The 22,016-nt window shown below is 38.1% G+C and overlaps 1 protein-coding gene across 2 annotated transcripts in view; it reads right to left on the minus strand.

The window, feature by feature from the left end:
• BBS4 (Bardet-Biedl syndrome 4) overlaps positions 1-22,016 on the minus strand; it is a 55,582-nt gene that overhangs the window by 31,256 nt on the left and 2,310 nt on the right. For both annotated transcript variants that reach the window (XM_045449155.1, XM_045449153.1), the window contains exon 2: positions 16,693-16,744. In XM_045449155.1, coding sequence (XP_045305111.1) covers positions 16,693-16,744 — 52 coding nt within the window. The remainder of the gene's footprint in view (positions 1-16,692; positions 16,745-22,016) is intronic.

The raw sequence follows: 22,016 nt of genomic DNA on the forward strand, positions 1-22,016 counted from the left end.
ACTTAAGTAGCCCCATGTAGGATATTATTTTCTCAGAACCATCAAGTAATTCTGATAAACAATTCCAAATAAGAAGTTGCTTGTTCTTGAAAAAGTCCAGATATATTTGGACAAAAATCCCAAATAGGAAGTTGTTTACCCTTTCCACAGTTGGCACTCACTACCCTCAAGACTAGAGTCAAACCAGGATATGAGCCTCTCAGGCTGAGGGGTGTGGTTGGGGGACAACATCCAAATCCAGACACAGCTTCTCAGTCAAAATGCCTTCAATTACCGCTTGGTCAGATGAAGTCTTTCTGCCTGTTAATCCAACTTCTGTGTGAATTCCTTATGTTAAAGTTATTAACTTCCTACCTTCTATTTTCAAGTGTCATACTATTTATTTAACCAGAGCAATGGTTTTCAACTAGGAACAATTTTGCACCCTAGAGACATACGGCAATACCTGGAGACGTTCAGTTGTCACAACTGGGCACTACTAACCTGCATTAGGTAGAGGATACGGATGCTGTTAACATCCTACAATATACAGGACCTGTCCCACAGTAAAGAACTCATCATGTCCAAAATGTCAATACTGCCAAGGTTGAGAATATCTCAACTACAGGTTAATAAGACATCTAAAGACTTCACAGTGAAATGTGAAAGCTTTTTGTTCAAAATACTACTTTAATTTTTAATTTGCCAATTAAAGTTCATTAAATCTTAAGGTTGACATTTTTCCTGTTTTCTTTATACCTCCTTATATTTTCCAAATTTCTATGATGAAGTTATACTGATTTTCCCATCAGAAAACCTTAATAAACTTATTTTTTAAAATAAAAACCAGGGTCCTTTCCTTTTTCTTTCATAGTCTATTTGCCTAAAAATAATTTTCCTTCAGGTGGGCTTTGTATATTCTTGCTACTTACATTTTATTCTTTATTGCTCTGTATCTGGAGTAGGAGTGAACAAAACTTGAGTTTACTGTACCATCTTTACTGGCAGCCCAATTTGACATCAGAATTCAAGAGAAATTACTGAGTAATATTAAACCAAGTTTTATACAAAACAAACTATGTTCTCATATCCTATTCTTCACAATCATTTCTCAAACCTGTACAATGTAAAATGTGTGATTCAGATATTTACACCATATAAAATGTTTTTATCATAAAAGGCAAAGGAAAGTAAAAGAGAAGTAATCAATAGCAGCACTACAAGCAGAGAGTCAGAATAGACCCAAAGAGAAAAACAGAGACAGAGCAGATGATGACAGAAACAGAAGCAAGAAATCATAGCAGCTGATTTCTAAAAACACTGTGTTGGAGGGAGGAGTCTGACGGCTTCCTGGGCATTCGTATTTGCTCCTGTATCCATATACCACTTAACTTATCTGAGCATCTGTGCTCTGCAACCAGCATTGATTATCCCTGGACTCCTCAAAATTCACTCCCTATCAGCTGATTAGATTAAACTAATCAATGGTAATCCTATCTCCCTTGTCCAAGACTGGCAGGCCTATCAATCTGATCCAATGAAAAGAGTATTCCTAAGAGGTTCTGGGGAAAGAAGGCCTTTCTTATTTTTAAAAGAGAACAATGGGAAGCCAGACCATATCTCTGGCATTGGGAAAATGGATCCGGAATGCCACTGGCAGCTTTAACTTCAGGAAAATACAGGCACTGCACAGCAGAGTGGAGAGGCAGAAAGAATTCAGGGCTTCATATGTCACTGAACTGCTTGACCAGCCCTAGAGCCCATTCTAATTCTGGACTTCCTCTTATGTTCACCGAAAAAATTCCTTATTGTTTAAGCCACTGACTTGGATTTTCTGTTATTTACTGCTAAAAGCAACTCAGGTAAAACAAGGTCTGAAAAAGACGAGCACATCCCTCTTACAATCCTGTATTACATATCTCTTACTGCTATTATTTCGTGGACATCATAAAAATAATATGGAGAGATATGCTGTAGATACTCATATTAATAGTAAAAATATAAATGGTAATTTTGTAGAGCAACTTGGCAGAATTATTAAAATTTTAAGTGTGCATACTTTTCCCAGATGGCCATTATACCAAATAGTGAAAAATTAAAAACAATTTAACTTTTTAATTTTTTTTTAATGTTTATTTGTTCTTGAGAGAGAGACAGAGCACGAGTGGGGGAGGGGCACAGAGAGAGACTGAGAGATACAGAATCTGAAGCAGGCTCCAGGCTCTGAGCAGTCAGCACAGAGCCCGACATGGGGCTTGAACTCACAAACTGCGAGATCATGACCTGAGCTGAAGTCAGATGCTCAACCGACTGAGCCACCCAGGCGCCCCAGAAACAATTTAAATGCTATGAAAAGGAAAAGAAACTGTAATATATCTGTACTATGAACCAGTATATTTAAGAATAATGAAGTGATCTTGACCTACTGACATGGAAAGCCCTCCAAGATATATCAACCTAGAAAAATACATGATAGTTACCATTTATATAAAACACTTACACAACAGTAAACTGTATACTTATATTGCTATACACATATACACATACACTGTATAAAAGTCTAAATAAAGCACATTAACTGAAAATAATGATTACCACTGGACTGGATGGTGATTTAAGGAGTATTTAGCTTTCTTGAAGCTGTTCAAACTTTTTACATTAAGAATAGATTCGGGGCACCTGGGTGGTTCAGTCAGTTAGACATCCAACTCTTGATTTTGGCTCAAGTCATGATCTCACGGTTCATGAGTTTGAGTACCATATCAGAATCTGGCTTGAGATTCTCTCTCTCGTTCTCTCTCTGCCCCTCCCCCAATCACACATGCTATCTCTCTCTCAAAATAATAAACCTTAAAAAATAAAAAAAACCTTAAATAAAATCTTGGGGGTACATGGCGGGCTCAGTTGGCAGAGATGCAACTCCTGATTTGGGGGTCATGAGTTGAAGCCCCATGTTGAGTGTAGAGCTTCTTAAAAAAAAAAATCAAAATATTGAAACTTAGAAAAATTACATGCTCACTACAGAAGTTTTGAAAATATAGAAAGGAACAACAACAAAAAACCTCACATGTTCACATACTTACAGATAATCATGGTTATTAATTCACCATATTTCTTCCTAATCTTTTTATATGTGCATTTTAAGAGAGATATTTACCTACAGACAATTTAAAATTTTTTTTAATGTTTATTTATTTTTGATAGATAGGGGGAGGGGGAGAGATCTGAAGCAGGCTCTGGACTGACAGCAGAGATCCCAATGCGGGGCTCAAATCCATGAACTCTGAGATCATGACCTGAGCCGAAGTCAGACACTTAACTAACTGAGCCACTTAGGAGCCCCTCAATGCTGCTTTTTAAAAATAAACATTAATTTAAATAGCTGGTTCGTATTTATTTGCATGAATAAATAATTACTTAGCTTTGTTTTATTGCTGAATGTGTAAGTTGTTTACAATAAATCACTGCTATAGTGTAATGAATACTTCTGTAATGAATATCTTTGCTTATAAAAATCAAAAAATGTTGAGAATACTTTATTTGAACAGATTCTTAGAATACGAAGTACTAAGTTAAATAATATAAACTTTTATTTTTAAGTGTATGCATTTTGAGTGACAGAGAATGAGAGAGAGCTTGCACAAGCAGGGGAGGAGCAGAGAGAGAGCGAGAGACAGAATCCCAGGCAAGTTCTGCTCGGCATGAAGCCTAACAAGGAGCTCAGTCTCACAAAGGCAAGATCATGACCTGAGCTGATATCAACAGTCAGACATTCAACTGACTGAGCCACCCAGGCGCCCCTGAGCTTTTAAAGCTCCTGATATTTACTGACAAACTTTTACTCAAAAGCATTTGTGTCAATTCATACTTGCATATTTCTCTGCATACAAGAGTGCCCAGATGATTTTTAAGTATAAATAACTTACTCATCACTCTAGTTCTCTAAACCCTACAGAGGAAAAAGAGGATGATACCTAGCTAAAACCTTACCTCCAAAATTAAATCAATACCAGATTCTTGATTCCTTTAAATCTGTCTTCCTTTTCAGACTAAAGACAGAGAAAAGAATGTTGAAAAAGTCTTGACTTTTTTTAAACTAAGTGCTGCTGAATAAGGTTCTCTGAATCAAATTTTTGAATAAAATCCTGAAATAACTGAAGCAAACATCTCTTAAAGGAAAAAAAAAGATAAGAATCAATCACTATTAAAACAGGCTTAACCTCAGGGCACCTGGGGGGCTCAGTTGGTTGAGAGTCCAACCTGATTATGCTCAGGTCATAATCTCACAGTTCATGAGTTCAAGCCCCACAGGAGCCCTGCTGCTGTCAGCCTGTCAGCACAGACCCCACATAGGATCGTCTGTCCCCCTCTCTCTCTGCCCCTCCCCTGCTTATGCGCTTGTGTTCTGTCTCTCTCTCAAAAAATAAACAAAACATTTAAAAAATATTTATAGGGGCACTTGAGTGGCTCAGTTGGTTAAGCAGTGTACTCTTGATTTCAGCTCAGGTCATGATCTTGCAGTTCATGAGATCAAGCCCTGCGTTGGGCTCTGTGCTGACAGTGCAAGAAGCCTACCCTCTGATTCTCGCTCTCTGCCCCTCCCCGCTCACACTTGCCCTCTCTCAAACTTAAAAAAAGTTCTTAAAAAAAAATAACACAAAATTTATAAAATAGGCCTAATCTCAACAAAGAAAGACAATCCAATGTAGAAATGGGCAGAGCATTTGAATAGACAGTTCTACAAAGAACATGTACAAATGACTAGTAAGAACATGAAAAGAGATGGCCAACAGCCCTCATCATTACAGAAATAGAAATCACAACTACAATGAGATACTACTTCATACCCACTAGGATAGCTATTTTTAAAAGAATAAAAAAGCAACAGCAGAAAATAACGATGTTAGCAAGGATGTAGAGAAACCGGAGCCCCTGCATATGCAGCTGCTATAGAAGACAGTGTGGCATTTCCTCAAAAAACTAAACATAGAATTACCATATGATGCAGTAATTCCATTCCTAGATATATATGCAAAAGGAACGAAAGCAGGGACTCAAACAGAAATTTGTGCCCAATGTTCATTACGGCATTATTCACAAAGGCCAAAAGTTGGAAATGACCTGTGTCCATTAAAAGAATGGATAAACTGGGGCGCCTGGGTGGCGCAGTCGGTTAAGCGTCCGACTTCAGCCAGGTCACGATCTCGCGGTCCGTGAGTTCGAGCCCCGCATCGGGCTCTGGGCTGATGGCTCAGAGCCTGGAGCCTGTTTCTGATTCTGTGTCTCCCTCTCTCTCTGCCCCTCCCCCGTTCATGCTCTGTCTCTCTCTGTCCCAAAAATAAATAAAAGTTGAAAAAAAAAAAATTAAAAAAAAAAAAAAAAAAAGAATGGATAAACAAAATGTGAGATACACATACAATGGCATGTTATTCAGTCTTAAAAAAATAATGAAATTCTGGGGGTGCCTGGGTAGCTCAGTCGGTTGAGCATCTGACTTCGGCTCAGGTCATGATCTCACATCTCGTGAGTTCGAGCCCCACATCAGACTCTGTGCTGACAGCTCAGAGCCTGGAGTCCGCCTCAGATTCTGTGTCTCCCTCTCTCTCTACCCCTCCCCCACTCAGTCTCTCTCTCAAAATAAATATTAAAAAAAATTTTTTTAATGATAATGAAATTCTGTATAACATGTTATAGCATAGATGAATCTTTAAAACATTTGGCTAAATGTAGTAAGCTAGACACAAAAGGACAAATATTGTATGATTCTGAGCATATAAAATATCTAGAATACACAAATTACATTGGGATAGAAAGTAGAAGAGAAGGTACTAGGGACTGGTAGGGGAAAGGAGCAATTATCGCTTAATGGGTACAGAGTTTCTGTTTGGGGTGACGAAAGTTTTGGAGATAGTCGTGATGGTTGCACATTGTAAATGTAATTAACACCACTGGATTGTACATTTAAAAATAGACCTGGCCAGCCAGATGCCCCTGAATTGTATACTTTTAACTGGGTGAACTGTGTAGTTAAAAAAATAAAAGAGGCTGGGGCGCCTGGGTGGCGCAGTCGGTTAAGCGTCCGACTTCAGCCAGGTCACGATCTCGCGGTCCGTGAGTTCGAGCCCCGCGTCAGGCTCTGGGCTGATGGCTCGGAGCCTGGAGCCTGTTTCCGATTCTATGTCTCCCTCTCTCTCTCTGCCCCTCCCCCGTTCATGCTCTGTCTCTCTCTGTCCCAAAAATAAATAAACGTTGAAAAAAAATAAATAAATAAATAAATAAATAAAAGAGGCCAATTATATGTGAATGAAAATAAACAATCTGTTATATGCTTGTGGAGTTTTTTTGGAAATGTCATCTCCCATGAGAACTCCTTCCCCCCCCCCCACCCGCCACCACATCCCGAATTCATTTATTCTTTCAGTACAGATATGTCAGATATTATAATGGATGCCAGAGATTAAATAAACAGGATTTAATCCCTGCCCTCAAGATGTTCTCAGTCTTGGTGGCTCAGTCAGTTAAGCGTCCGACTTCACCTCAGGTCACAATCTCATGGTTTGTGGGTTCCAGCCCCCCATCGGGCTCTGTGTTGACAAGTCAGAGCCTGGGGCTCTCCCTCTCTCTCTGCCCCTCTCCTGCTCATACTTTCTCTCTCAAAAATAAAAAAATAAATAAATAAATAAAAATTAAAAAAAAAAGTTCTGTCTTGTAAGGAAAACAAAGAAGCAACCAGAAGAGGGAGCATCTGGATGGCTCAGTTGATTGAGTCTGAATTCGGCTCAGGTCATAATCTCATAGTTTATGAGTTCAAGCCCTGTGCTGGGCTCTGCGCGAGCCTGGAGCTTGCTTCAGAGTCTGTGTCTCTCTCTCTCTCTTCCCCCTCCCCCACTTGTGCTCTTTCAAAAATAAATAAGCAAACAAACAAAAAAGAAGCCATAAGGAAGGGTCTGCACAGCCAGAAACCCAGGACACACCTTTGACTCCCCATGTAATCAAAACACCCTATCAATAAGTTATCTCCCAGCCACTCTTCCTCTGTGCCTGGCGGACACTGAACATCCACTATCCAGGACTCATTCAAAGCCCCCCCATCCTCTGAGTGCCATCCTTGACTCTCCTGACCCAATGAAAGTCTGTGATAGTATCCTGGGCTTCCTTTTTTAATTCCAGTTGGTTAACATACAGTATTATGTTAGTTTCAGGTGAACAATATAGTGATTCAACAATGCCATACATCACCTGGGTACTCATCACAACACAGGCATTCCTAATCCCCATCGCCTATTTAACCCATCCCCCAACCACCTCCCCTCAGGTAACCATCTGTTTGTTCTGTGTACTTAAGAGTTTGTTTCTTGATTTGTCTCTCTTTTTGCTTTCTTCATTTGTTTTGTTTCTTAAATTCCACATGAGTGAAATCATATGGTATTTTTCTTTCTCTGACTTATTTCACTTAGCATTATACCCTCTAGCTCCATCCATGTTGTTGTAAATGGCAGGATTTCATTCTTTTCTGTAGCTGAATAATATTCCATTGCATATACATATCACATCTTTATCCATTCATAAATTGATGGATACTTGGGCTGCTTCCATATCATGATTATAAATATCGCTGCTATAAACATAGGGGTACATGTATCCCTTTGAATTCGTGTTTTTGTATTCCTTGGGTAAATACTGGGTTTCCTCTTTTATAACAACTCTCAACGCTTGAGATTTACTTGTCCAACATCTACCTTCCTACTGGATGGTAACTACCTTGTCTCTTGTTTACTGTTATGTCCCTAGCACCCTCGTTCTGTGCCTGATATAAAGCACACAGAGGGGCTCTCTCATGTTTTTTTTTTTTTTTTTTTTGACATTTTATTTATTTTTGGGACAGAGAGAGACAGAGCATGAACGGGGGAGGGGCAGAGAGAGAGAGGGAGACACAGAACCAGAAACAGGCTCCAGGCTCTGAGCCATCAGCCCAGAGCCCGATGCGGGGCTCGAACTCACGGTCCGCGAGATTGTGACCTGGCTGAAGTCGGACGCTTAACCGACTGCACCACCCAGGCACCCCATCATGTTCTTTTTTCAGCTGATCTAGGGCAGGCTGGGGGTGAGGTGACAACTGACATTCTGCAGTGACAAGGTATGGATGGTTGAAGGGCTGATGATATGAGGAATCTGCTCATCTGCTGGGGGACATCTGCCACATGTGATATTCGGTGATACTCTGTTCTTTCTCCCAGTGCTGGTCACAGCCTTCTGTGTTGATTCAGTGACCTGACAGTGAGTTGCTACCCACAATTTGAAAAAATATAATTAGGAGGACTCATGATGAGAAGAAAAGAGGGTCCAAAATAGAGCCTGTGAGATTAAGGTTCAAGTAGAGGAGGTGGTGCCTATAAAGATAGAAAGGATCCAGTGGAGAAAGGAAAGGTGGAGAGGACCTAGAGGCCAGGGAGAGCTCTTGTTAACATTTGTGAGATGAACACAGCAGCTCTAAGAATCACATCCTGACCAGGTAATGTTCAGATCCAGGAAGTGGCAGGTCTCCACCTTGGGCTGCTTCATCAGAGTGAGAAAGCTCTTTCTCCATGGGAACTCCTTTTAAAAAATTTAGTTTAAATATGTTCAAGGCTGGAGAAAAGCTGAAAAAAAAACCTGGAAAGAATTCCTACAAAACCTTCACCCAGAGTCCCCAAATATGAAGATTTTACCCCAGTTTATCATTCTTTCTATATATTTGTTCTGAAATATTTTTCAGAAAGTTTCAGACATGAGGGACACCTGGGTGGCTCAGTTGATTAAGCATTCAACTCTTGATTTTGCCTCAGGTCATGGTCCCAGGGTCATGGGATCGAGCCCCATGTCACACTCCACACTCAGTGCAGAGATTTTCTTTCCCTTTTTCTCCCTTTGCCCTCTCCCCCACTCACACACACTCTCTCTCTTTCTCTAAAATTAAAAAAAAAGCAAAAAGCAAAAAGCAAAAAAAATCTAAAAAAAGAAAGTTGCAGACATGATACCCCTTTACTCCTCAGTAAAATGATCAAAACTAACATCGATACAATACTATTATCTACCTTACCATCCTATTCAAATTTTAACAAATGTCTTAATAACTTCCTTCATAGCAAGAGTCTTTCATTTTAAAACATATAAAATTTTTTATTTAAAAGAATTTTTTTAATGTTTATTCATTTTTGAGAGACAGAGAGAGACAAAGCATGAGCGGGCAGAGAGAGAGGGAGACAAAGAATCCAAAGCAGGCTCCAGGCTCTGAGCTGTCAGCACAGAGCCTGACGTGGGACTCCAACCCACGGACTGCAAGATCATGACCTGAGCTGAAGTCAGACACTCAACCGACTAAGCCACCCACGTGCCCCAGGGTTTATCACATTTTTAATATGCCCAAAGGTCGGGGCGCCTGGGTGGCTCGGTTGGTTAAGCATCCGACTTCAGCTCAGGTCATGATCTCACATTCCTTGAGTTCGAACCCTGCGTCAGGCTCTGTGCTGACAGCTCAGAGCCTGGAGCCTGCTTCGGATTCTGTGTCTCCCCCACTCTCTGCCCTGCTCATGCTCTGTCTCTCTGTCTCAAACATAAATAAAAACATTAAAAAAAATATGCCCAAAGGTCATCCTTATATTGTGTGTGTGTTTGTGTGTGTGTATAAACTGTGATTATGTTTTATCAACTTTTCTATTAAGTGTTTGGTCTTTTATCCCCCACACCAAGTTTTAAGAGTTCTTGGGACGCCTGGGTGGCTCAGTTGGTTAAGCATCCGACTTCGGCTCAGGTCATGATCTCACAGTTCGTGGGTTCAAGCCCCGCATCGGGCTCTGTGCTGACCGCTTGCTCAGAGCCCTTCAAATTCTGTGTCTCCTTCTCTCTCTGCCCCTCCCCCGCTCACGCTTTGTCTGTTTCTCAAAAATAAATAAACGTAAAAAAAATTTTTTTTAAAAAGAGTTCTTTATATATTAGGGATATTAGCCATCTATGTGATATATGTTGCAAATATATTCACCCCGTATATTATTTCTCTTTGTCTTTCTTTATTGTGCCTTTTGCCATGCAAAAAAAAAATTTGTGAGTTAATATTTTTATGAGGTAATATTTATCAATTTTTATTGCCTCTGGCAATATCTTCTTTTAGCACTTACATGGTTATGTATTTTACATTTAGATCTCTGACCCATTCGAAGTTTATTCTTGTGTATGATGTGAAGTATAAATCTAATTTTTTTCTTTATCAAAATGGTTATCCAGTTGTCCCTGAACCGTTTATTTAAAAAGCACATCTTTACTCCAGTAATTTGAGACACCATATATTTTATCATATACTAAATTGACAAATGTATTTGAGTCTCTTTCTGGACTCTCTCTGTTCTTTCCATTGGTTTCACTTCTTCTTCTTTTTTTTTTTTTTTTAATTTTTTTTTCAACGTTTATTCATTTTTAGGACAGAGAGAGACAGAGTATGAACGGGGAAGGGGCAGAGAGAGAGGGAGACACAGAATCGGAAACAGGCTCCAGGCTCCGAGCCATCAGCCCAGAGCCTGACGCGGGGCTCGAACTCCCGGACCGCGAGATCGTGACCTGGCTGAAGTCGGACGCTTAACCGACTGCGCCACCCAGGCGCCCCATCCATTGGTTTCGCTTCTAATCGTGTACAAGTACTGTACTGTTTTAATTATAGAGGTTTCACAGTATTTTTAATATTTATTTTATTTTATTTTATTTTTTAAAATTTACATCCAAAGCAGTTACCATATAGTGCAACAATGATTTCAGGAGTAGATTCCTTAGTGCCCCTTACCCATTTAGCCCATCCCCCCTCCTACAACCCCTCCCGTAACCCTCTGTTTGTTCTCCATATTCATGAGTCTCTTCTGTTTTGTCCCCCTCCCTGTTTTCAGATTATTTTTGTTTCCCTTTCCTTATGTTCATCTGTTTTGTCTCTTAAAGTCCTCATATGAGTGAAGTCATATGATTTTTGTCTTTCTCTGACTCACTAATTTCACTTAGCATAATACCCTCCAGTTCCATCCATGTAGTTGCAAATGGCAAAATTTCATTCTTTTTGATAGCCGAGTAATACTCCATTGTATATATATATACCACATCTTCTTTATCCATTCATCCATCGATGGACATTTGGGCTCTTTCCATACTTTGGATATTGTTGATAGTGCTGCTATAAACATGGGGGTGCATGTGTCCCTTCGAAACAGCACACCTGTATCCCGTGGATAAATGCCTAGTAGTGCAATTGCTGGGTTGTAGGGTAGTTCTATTTTTAGTTTTTTGAGGAACCTCTATACTGTTTTCCAGAGTGGCTGCACCAGCTCGCATTCCCAGTATTTTTAATATTTCTTAGGATAAATGGTGAACTTCAAAATTTGACAATTTAGATGAAGTGAAAAAAATTCCTTGAAAGACATAACCAGCAAAGCTCAATTAAGAAGAACTAGGTAACCTGTTTAGCTTTATCTCTATTGAAGAAATTGAATTTGTTGTTGAAAAAATTTCTACAGGGGCGCCTGGGTGGCGCAGTCGGTTAAGCGTCTGACTTCAGCCAGGTCACGATCTCACCGTCCGTGAGTTCGAGCCCCGCGTCGGGCTCTGGGCTGATGGCTCAGAGCCTGGAGCCTGTTTCCGATTCTGTGTCTCCCTCTCTCTCTGCCCCTCCCCCGTTCAAGCTCTGTCTCTCTCTGTTCCAAAAATGAATAAACGTTGAAAAAAAAAAAAAAATTAAAAAAAAAAAAAAAAAAGAAAAAGAAAAAATTTCTACAAAGAAAACTCCAGACCCAGGTGGCTTCACAGAAACATTCCAACAAACGTTTAAGGATGAAATTAGTCCATCTCCAGAAACCCTTCCAGAAAATAAAAAAGGAGAGACTATTTCCCCAAATCATTTATGATGTATAAGAAACACTCATACTTTGTAGAAGGAAATACAAAATGGTTCAAGTACTATGGAAAACAGTTTGGCAATTTCTAGTAAAACTAAACATATACTTATTAATACTACCCAGAAATGCCACTCCAAAGCACTTGATAAGTGAAATAAAAACATGTTTACCCAAAACCCTCTAGGCAAATGTTTATAGCAGCTGTATTTGTTTTTTTGATTTTGGGGTTGTTTTTTGTCCCCCCGTCCCACTCCTCACAGCTGTATCTGTATTAGCCAAAAACTCATAAGTCCTTCAATTGGTAAATGGATGAATAAACTACAGTATAAACATACAATTGAATACTACTCAATAAAAGAAATTCAGACACACGACAACATGGATAAATCTTAAAAACATTATACTAGATGAAAAAAGCCATTCAAAGGGTTACATAATGTATGATTAATTTAAATGACATTCTGGAAGAGACAGAACTATAAGAAGAAAACAATCAATGACTGCTAGCAATTGGAAGTAGAAGTTGGAATATTCACCAACATAGACCACATTCTTTACTACAAAGTCAAGGTGAATTTTTGAGGGTGATTAAGCTGTTCTACACCTTTTTTCCCCTTTCTTTCTTCAAATGTTTATTTATTTAGAGAGAGCACAAGCAGGGGAGGAGTAAGAGAGAATCCCAAGCAGGCTCTGCACCATCAGCGCAGAACCCCATGTGGGGCTTGATCCCACAAAATAAGAGATCATGACCTGAGCTGAAATCAAGAGTAGGATGTTAAACTGACTGAGCCACTCAGACACCCCTAGCTGTTCTATATCTTGATTGTGATGGTGGTGGTGGCTAATTTGACTAATTTCATTTATCAAAAGTCCCAGAACTTTATACTTAAATAGAAGCTCTATTATCCTCAAAAACATTAGTCAAAGTTGACTTCAAAGAAAGAATATTATCAGGAATAAAAGAGGGACATTACATAATGATAAAAGAGTCACTTCACTCTTCTGAATGAATTGAGTGAATTTTTAATAAATCCTAAATGTATACACATCCAACAACAGACCTTCAACAAAATATACAAAGTAAAGGTCTTGGACTAGAAAGAGACAAACCCATAATTACAGGTGCATAATTCAATATTTTTCTTCCATTATGAATATCAGTATCTTCTTTGTAAGGATATTAATATCAATAAGTACACAGAAGAACAATATTATCAAACTTGACCTGACATTTCTAGACTATTCCATCCAATAAGAGAATACACATTCTTTTCAAGGCACATGGAATATTCATCAACATAGACCACATTCTGGGCCTTAAACCAAACCATATAAAGTATGGTCTCTAACCATAATTAGAATTAAACTAGAAACCAGTAAGAAAAAAAAATCTGGAAAAATCCTCAAATATATGGAAATTAATCAATACCTTTCTTAATTGTGCATGGGAAAGGAGAACACAAAGAAAATCTGAAAATATTTAGAATTGTATAAAAGTTAAAATATAACATTTGAAATGTGTATGAACCAGTTAAAACACTGCTTAGAGGGAAATGTAAAGTACTAAATGCTTCTAACAGAAAAGAAGAAAAATCTCAAATGGATGATCTAAGTTTCTACCTTAAGAAACTGCAAAAAGAAACAAGAAACTTCAAATTAAACACAGTATTAGAGAAGAGCAGAAATCAACAAAATTGAAACAGAAAAGTAATAGAGAAGAGAAAATACAATCAAAATCTGGTTTTTTGAAAAGATAATAAAATGGATAAGTTTCTAGTCAACCTGATCAAGAAAAAAAGATATTGAAAAAAATCAATAAAATAGATAAATTTCTAGCCAAACTGAACAAGAAAAAAATGATAGACATAAATCAGCAAAATCAGGAACAGAGGGAATAGCACTACATATTCTACAGACATTAAAAGGAAACTATAGAAGTATTATGACTTTTATGCCAATAAATTTGATAACTGAGATGAAATGGATAAATTTCTTTGAAAGAAAAACAATACCTAAAACTCCCTAAAGAAGTATGTATAGCCTGAATAGCCCAGATCTGTTAAAGAAATTGAGTTTGTAGTTAAAAATCTTCCAACAAAGAAAAACCCAGATCTAGATTACTTCACTGTCACAATCTAGCAAACATTTAAGAAAGACATAACACCAATTCTATACAAAATCTCCAGGAAATACAAGAGGGAAGAGTCCCAACTTGTTTTGAGACCAGCACAACCCTGATACCAAAAAACAAACAAAACAAAAACCTATAGATCAACATCCTCATGAACAAAAGTAAAAATTCTTTTTTTTTTTTTTTTTGTAAAAATTTTTTAAATACTTATTTGCTTTTGAGAGAGAGAGACAGACAGAGTGCAAGTGGAGGAGAGGTAGAGAGAGGGAGGCACAGAATCCAAAGCAGGCTCCAGGCTCCGAGCTGTCAACACAAAGCCTGACACAGAGCTTGAACTCAAAAACTGAGATCATGACCTGAGCTGAAGTCGGACACTTAACTGACTGAGCCACCCAGGCACCCCCAAATGTAAAACCTCGTAACAAAAACTAGCAAGTTGAATCCAGCAACATAAAAAGGTTAATACATCATAACCATGTGGGGTCTATCCCGGGAATTCAAAGGTTGGTAACAACATTCCAAAATTCATCGATGGAATTCACCATATTGACAAAATAAAATTTGGGGTTGTGGAAGCTGCAAATTAAGGGCAGGTTAAGAGGTTATACCCTTAATATTATTTTAGGTCCCTGTGTCACCACTTTGCACAACTCCAAAGGTATCATTTATATTGTAGTCATTGTATTCTACATGAATGATACTCCTGAAATTGTAAAATATAGTAGTATTGCAAATGTGTAAAATAGTTGCCCAAAAGGCAATGCGACTTTGAGCTGGACTAAAAGAAATAAAAGATCTAGGTGAAGAGATTTTTATTTTCCAGATGTTTCACTTGGCCCTGTTCACACCTGATATATTCTATTTAGTCCTGAACTTCATATTTCCAAGGGGCCAATGAATTTCACCAGAGAACAAAAGCAATAATGGAAAAAGAGTTCTAGATATTTCACATAAAAAGAGTTGAAGAAACTGGAATGCATATACTATATTTCAATAATTTGCTTATATTCAGGGCGCCTGGGTGGCTCAGTCGGTTAAGCGTCCGACGTTGGCTCAGGTCATGATCTTGCAGTTCATGGGTTCAAGCCCCACATCGGGCTTGGTGCTGACAGCAGGTGGAGCCTGCTTCGGATTCTGTGTCTCCCTGTCTCTTTCAGCCCCTCCCTGCTCGTGCTTTGAGTCTCTCAAAAAAAAATAAACATTAAAAAATTTTTTTTTAATAATTTGCTTATATTCTATATGCCCTGAAGACTGTCAATTCCTAAGGGCAGAATCTATGCCCTGTCTATCTTTGTATCCCAGATACCTATCACTGGTCCTGGAACTGAGTAAGTACTCATCTATGAGGCATTCAAGAACAGGAAAAACTAAACTTTAGTAATAGGAACCAGAAAGTGGGGAGAAAGGATTGCAAGGGACCCTATAGCACTGTCAAATGTGACACTCTGCCCCATAGTTATCAACTCATTAGCCTGAATTGGTTATGTGCCAATTTTTGATTGGTATATACTAATTACAGCTCTCCTGGACTGGAAGTCAGTCAAACCACAGAATTTGACTCTGGAGGAAGCATGGAAAGAACACTGGAGAGACCATCACAATACCTACTAGCCCCACCTAACGAGCCAAATCACCCCTGCGATTAATCAAAGTGACAGACATCACAGCAATATGATTCTCATGTCCAGAAATGATGTAAAAAAATTAGCAACTATGTTAGATATTAGAATAAACACCTAAATTTCACAAATAATCTAAATTACAGATGTACTGCCCTTTCAATGAAAGATGTATCCTGAAAAACTCTTTGAAAACCAATTCTGAAGGCAATCACATTTTCCAACAATTTATATTATAATTTCAAAGAGGAACAGAAATGCCCCAAGTAAACTAAACAATATTGTGGTAAAATGAACTGTAAAATTCTTAGCAGACAAAAGGAAAACGCTTTTTGCAAAAGGATGTATTGCCTGGTAACCATAACTCATAATGCAGATAAGAACTATACCCATGACCCTGGGAAAGTCATGTCCCTTCCACTCAGCCTTGGTTTCCTGATCTAGAAAATAATAAACAAATGAGTAAATAATAAAATAGATGGTCTCTTCCGCTAAATAAAAAGACTGGGTATTTTCTAATGCCTGATGAGTTTGTTAGGCATTAGATATGTTTATTAAACATGAGAGAATATCCAATATAGTTAACTACAATCTGATGCAAACCTTCCTAAGACTGTAAGTTAATATATAAAGGAATTCTGTTCCTCTAAATAAAATATAACATATCTCTATCAGATTTTTAAATGTAGCTCTTTACAGTATATATACCTTTACTTCCATCTTCATAGACTCAATTTTTATAAAACCTCATACTTATTTAACTTATACATGAGATTATGTGAGGCCTGATAGGTACTCTGGGAACTTGAGAGTGGTTTTTCCACAAGCAGAAAATTAATACACACTTACATAATAATAAGACACCAATTAACACATTTTAAAGGCAAAATCAATCCCATAATATCTAACAACTCCATAAAATAAAAGCTATATATGGCAGAATAGTTAAGTCTATTACTGCTTTCCCCCAAAACTCATTTTTAAAAGCTCTAAGCATATAGAAGAATCAATAGAAAATCTGTGCAAATATACACACACAGTGAAACTGCATACTAACCTTTTTTCAGTCGAGGTTTCTGAGATTCAGCAGATGCAGGAAACTGAGTTCTCTGAAAAGAAAGAAATCTATGTTAAAGCACCACCATAAACCTTGCTAACTTAAAAAAGCATTCAAATAACCATTATCAGTAGCTCTCCAATCACGCAATTAATCCCTTAACTACATACAGGTACAAAGAATTTTTAACGCAGTTTAAAAAACAAATGTCGGGGCGCCTGGGTGGCGCAGTCGGTTGAGCGTCCGACTTCAGCCAGGTCACGATCTCGCGGTCCATGAGTTCGAGCCCCACGTCGGGCTCTGGGCTGATGGCTCAGAGACTGGAGCCTGTTTCCGATCCAGTGTCTCCCTCTCTCGCTGCCCCTCCCCCGTTCATGCTCTGTCTCTCTCTGTCCCAAAAATAAATAAACGTTGAAAAAAAAAAAATTAAAAAAAAAAAAACAAAAAAAAAAAAAACAAATGTCGGGGCGCCTGGGTGGCGCAGTCGGTTGAGCGTCCGACTTCAGCCAGGTCACGATCTCACCGTCCGTGAGTTCGAGCCCCACGTCGGGCTCTGGGCTGATGGCTCAGAGCCTGGAGCCTGTTTCCGATTCTGTGTCTACCTCTCTCGCTGCCCCTCCCCCGTTCATGCTCTGTCTCTCTCTGTCCCAAAAATAAATAAACGTTGAAAAAAAAATTAAAAAAAATAATAATAATAAAAAAAATAAAAAACAAATGTCAAGTCATAACTTTTGCTATCCAAACTATTAATAACACATGCATATTTATAATGCATATTTAATATGTAATGTATAATTATAATGCATAAAATGTGCACAAATAAATGTACTAAGCTCTGGACACTACACATTAGGATTATACTTAACGTCATATAGCTTAGCAACCAAAACAAAATAGTAGTAACTTTGACAAAAGGAAGTTTATGCAGTTATCTATACAGAAATTGCCTAGCACCCGATTCTAGGAGGAAGGTTTTTTTTTTCTTTTTAAGCGACATTATTGAACATAATAAATACTGTCTTATACCATAACTTTGCAGAAAATATTCAGATGGATTTTTCTTCTACCTACCTCCTATATTATATATGATATAGTAAGATATAAGCAAAAACAATGGCTGAGAAAATTTCCAGAAATAATGTTATATACTAATCTTTAGATTCAGAATGCTCAACCAATCTTGACCAGGTTGAATGAAAATAAATCCACGCTTGTATACATCACAAGGACCTGCACTAGAGATAATAAGAAGGTCTTAAAAGCAACCAAAGGAAAAAAGTATCATGAGCTAACCTACACAGAAAGGACAATTAGATTGACAGCTGATGTCTCAACAATTAAAAATGGGAAATAATATCACATAAAGACATTATAAGAAAAATCACTCCCATGTTTCAGGTGCTAAGTAAAATGAATGTTAATCTAAATACAAGGTCAGCAAACTATGGCCCACAGGGCAAACAAATCCAGCCCATTTTTATATGGCCCACAAACTAAGAATTTTTTTTACATTTTTAATAGTCTTTAAATTTTTTAATATTTTGTAACACCTGAAAATTACATAAAATTCAAATTCAAGTGTCTATAAACAAAATTTTATCAGAATACAGCCACACACACGTTTATATATGGTCTATGGTTGCTTCCACACTATAAATGCATAACTGAGTTAACTTGTGACAGAGCCTCGCCCACACGCCCAAAATATTTATTACTGGCCCTTTACAAAAACAGTTTGCCAACTCAGATCTAAACTCTTACACCTCAAAACTAATTTTGGGGGTTCCTGTTTGGCTCAGTTGGAAGAGCATGTGGCTCTGGGTCATGAGTTTGAGCCCCATGTTGGGTGTAGAGATTACTAAATAAATAAACTTAAAAAAAAAACACAACTCTCAAGAACAATGGCAAATAAAGACTTACAGACAAATAAAATTTGAGAGTTTTAGACTCATTAAATAAACTTTAAGGGGTGCCTGGCTGGCTCAGTCGGTACAGCATGAGACTCTTGATCTTGGGGTTGTAAGTTTGAGCCCCATACTGGGTGTAGAGATTACTTAAAAAAAAACCAAAATTTAAAAAAATTTTATAATTTTAGGAAAAAGGAAAATAACCCCATAATGAAAAGGTGGAAGGAGCAAAGGAATTGGTAAAATATATAAGTATTCTAAACATCTACTGACTGAATAAAGCAAACAAAAGTTCAATATCATGAACTGGCAGAAGGCAATGGGTAATAACGCATTTGATAATCCCTACATTATTCAGTTTTGAGTTTGAACTTTCAGTTAAATATGTATTAAAAAATGGGTACTCACTAAAGGAAGACTAAAGAATAGAGTATATAACCTACAAGTAATGAAATGAGAGAGACAAAAAGAAACTCAGCCAAAAAAAAAAAAAAAAAAACAAAAGAAAATGAAGGGAAAAAAATGAAATTCTCCAGTTAAATGATCAGGATGGATGTTTTTTAAAATCTTGATGAATGCTACTTCTATAAAGACACATCTAAAACATAAAGGCAAAGAAGGGGCACTTGTTGGTTAGGCATCCAACTCACAGTTCGTGACTTCAAGCCCTGTGTCGGGCTCTACATTGACAGTGCGGAGCCTCTCTCTCTGCCCCTCCCCTGATCTCTCTCAAAATAAATAAACTTTAAAAAAAATTAAAAAATAAAACATAAAGGCAAAGAAAAAGCAAAAAGATACATTAGGAAAATAGAAACGAAAATAAAGCTAAAGTAGCAATATTAACATTAAACAAAACAGACTTCAAGAGAAAAAGTTTTAGGGGTGCCTGGGTGGTTCAGTTAGTTAAGTGTCCGACTCTTGACTTTGGCTCAAGTCATGATCTCGTGGTTGTGAGACCACACTGGGTCCACGCTGGGTGTGGAGCCTGCTTGGGATTCTCTGTCTTCCTCTGTTCAGCTCCCCCCCCCCACCCCACCCAGAAAAGAGGAAAAGAATTCGCAGGAAAATGAAAATGAATTAAAATAGAAGAATGGACAAGGCAAGGGGTGCCTAGGTATTGCAGTGTTGGTTAAGCATTTAACTCTTGATCTCGGCTCAGTTCATGATCTCACGATTTGTGAGATCAATCCCCACATCGGGCTCTGCACTGATGGTGTGGAGCCTACTTGAGATTCTGTCTCTTCTTCTCTCTGCCCCTCTCCGGCTTGTGCTCTCTCTCAAAATAAATTAAAACAAACAAACTTAAAATGGACAAGGCAAATTTAAAAACCTTTAGGAAAAAACCTCTAGAAAAAATTATAGGATAGGGAAGGATTACTTCAATAAGATATAAAAGCACAACCCAATTGAGAAAAGATCTAAATATTCACTACATTAAAATTAAGAAATCCTGTTTCAAAAAGGAAGTGATAATACAAAACTAAGAGAAGATATATGCAATACAAAACCAAAAAAAAAAAAAAAATGACAAAGGATTAACAGCCAGAAACTACAAATAACTACCAAAAATAAATACATAAATAAAAGAGTAAAAAAAAATGAGAAAAACAGTGAAGTAGAAAAACAAGTAAAACATTTGAAAGAGGCACTGCAGAGAAAAGGAAAAGAGACAACCAATGATGCTCCACCTCATTAACAATCAGGTAAATGTCAGTTAAAATCACATTACGAGGCACCTGTGTGGCTCAGTCAGCTAAGCATCTGACTTTGGCTCAGGTCATGATCTTACAGTCTGTGAGTTTGAGCCCCACATTGGGCTCTCTGCTGTCATGCAGGGCCTACTTCGGATTCTCTCTCTCTCTGCCCCTCTCCCACTCACGCTCTCCCTCTCTCCCAAAAATAAACAAACATTAAAATAAATAAATAGGGGCGCCTGGGTGGCTCAGTCGGTTAAGCAGCTGACTTCGGCTCAGGTCATGATCTCACAACTCATGGGTTCAAGCCCCACATCAGGCTCTGGGCAGACAGCTCAGAGCCTGGAGCCTGCTTCAAATTCTGTGTCTCCCTCTCTCTCTCTGCCCCTCCCCTGCTTGTGTTCTCTTCCAAAAATAAATAAACTTAAAAAAAAAAAAAAAACATGCTAAGTGAAACTCAGATACATTAAGACTACATAGTGTGTGATTACATGAAATTGCAGAAAAGGCAAAACGTTGGAGACAGAAAGCAGATCAGCAGTCAGCTGGGGTGAAGAGTAGAAAGTGGTTGCAAACGGACACAAGGGAATTTTTTGGAGTGATGGAGGTCAGTGGATTGTGGTGACAGTTGTACAAGTATATCAATTTACCAAAATTGATCAAACTGTACACTTAAAACGGGTAGATTTTATGGTATATGTATTATCCCTCAACAAAGCTGTTTTTATTTTTTTTCAACAAAGCTATTTTTGCTTTTTGTTTTATTTTAAAGTTTATTTATTTCTTTTGAGAGAGAGCATGCACGTGTAAGTAGGGGAGGGACAGAGAGAGGGAGAGAATCCCAAGCAGGCTCTGTGCTGTCAGTGCTCAATCCCACTAACAGTGAGATCATGACCTGAGCAGAAATCAAGAGTTGGAGGCTCAACTGACTGAGCCACCGAGACACCCCTAATCTTAAATAAAATACAAATGCCAGTCCCCAGTTTTCCTAAGGAACCAGTAATAATCTTTGGTAGTTTAGGTAGCATATTCAAAATTCTGTGTGTCCCACACTGGCCTAGTTTTACTCCATTTTAGTGGATGTCTCCTGGCCTCAAGGCCTTTACAACAGCATTCTTAGATTTTTACTTATGCATTTGTTCAAACTTCTGTTAAGTCTTTCAGTCTTCTCTCCCTCACATCTATACATCTGTGTCTACAGATCTATGTAGTTTTTCTTTGTGTCACAAAATTAAGATCACACACTATACACCTGTTTAAAAAAAAAAAAAAAAAGGCTCCAAATGGAGTTGTTTACATTAAGTCCCATGTCAACAAACCAAGACTTAATTATTCTTTCTGCCTCTCCCAGGAACAGAATCCTAAACCAGTCAATCAGAAATCGCCCAATCAGTACTGGTGAGGTAATATGCCTGATAGACAACCCCCCCCCCCACCGCCGCCCCCGCCATCACCTAAAGGAAAGTGATCTTGCAATAACCAACCTTCTTGTCTAGTATAACCTCCTTATTCCCACTCCTTTCTACCTATGAAAACCTTTCATTTTGTACAGCTCTTCGGAGTTTCTGTCTGCTAGAATGAATGCCACCTGATTCATGAATCATTGAATAAAGCCAATAGGAGGACCTCTGAAGTCTACTCAGTTAAATTTTGTTAACACTGCACTCCACATCTAGCTTTTGAAAAATGTATAGCATCCATGTCAACATATATAGTTCTTTTT

This window comes from Leopardus geoffroyi, chromosome B3 (assembly GCF_018350155.1).
Source record: "Leopardus geoffroyi isolate Oge1 chromosome B3, O.geoffroyi_Oge1_pat1.0, whole genome shotgun sequence".
In the NCBI taxonomy this organism is placed as follows: domain Eukaryota; kingdom Metazoa; phylum Chordata; class Mammalia; order Carnivora; family Felidae; genus Leopardus; species Leopardus geoffroyi.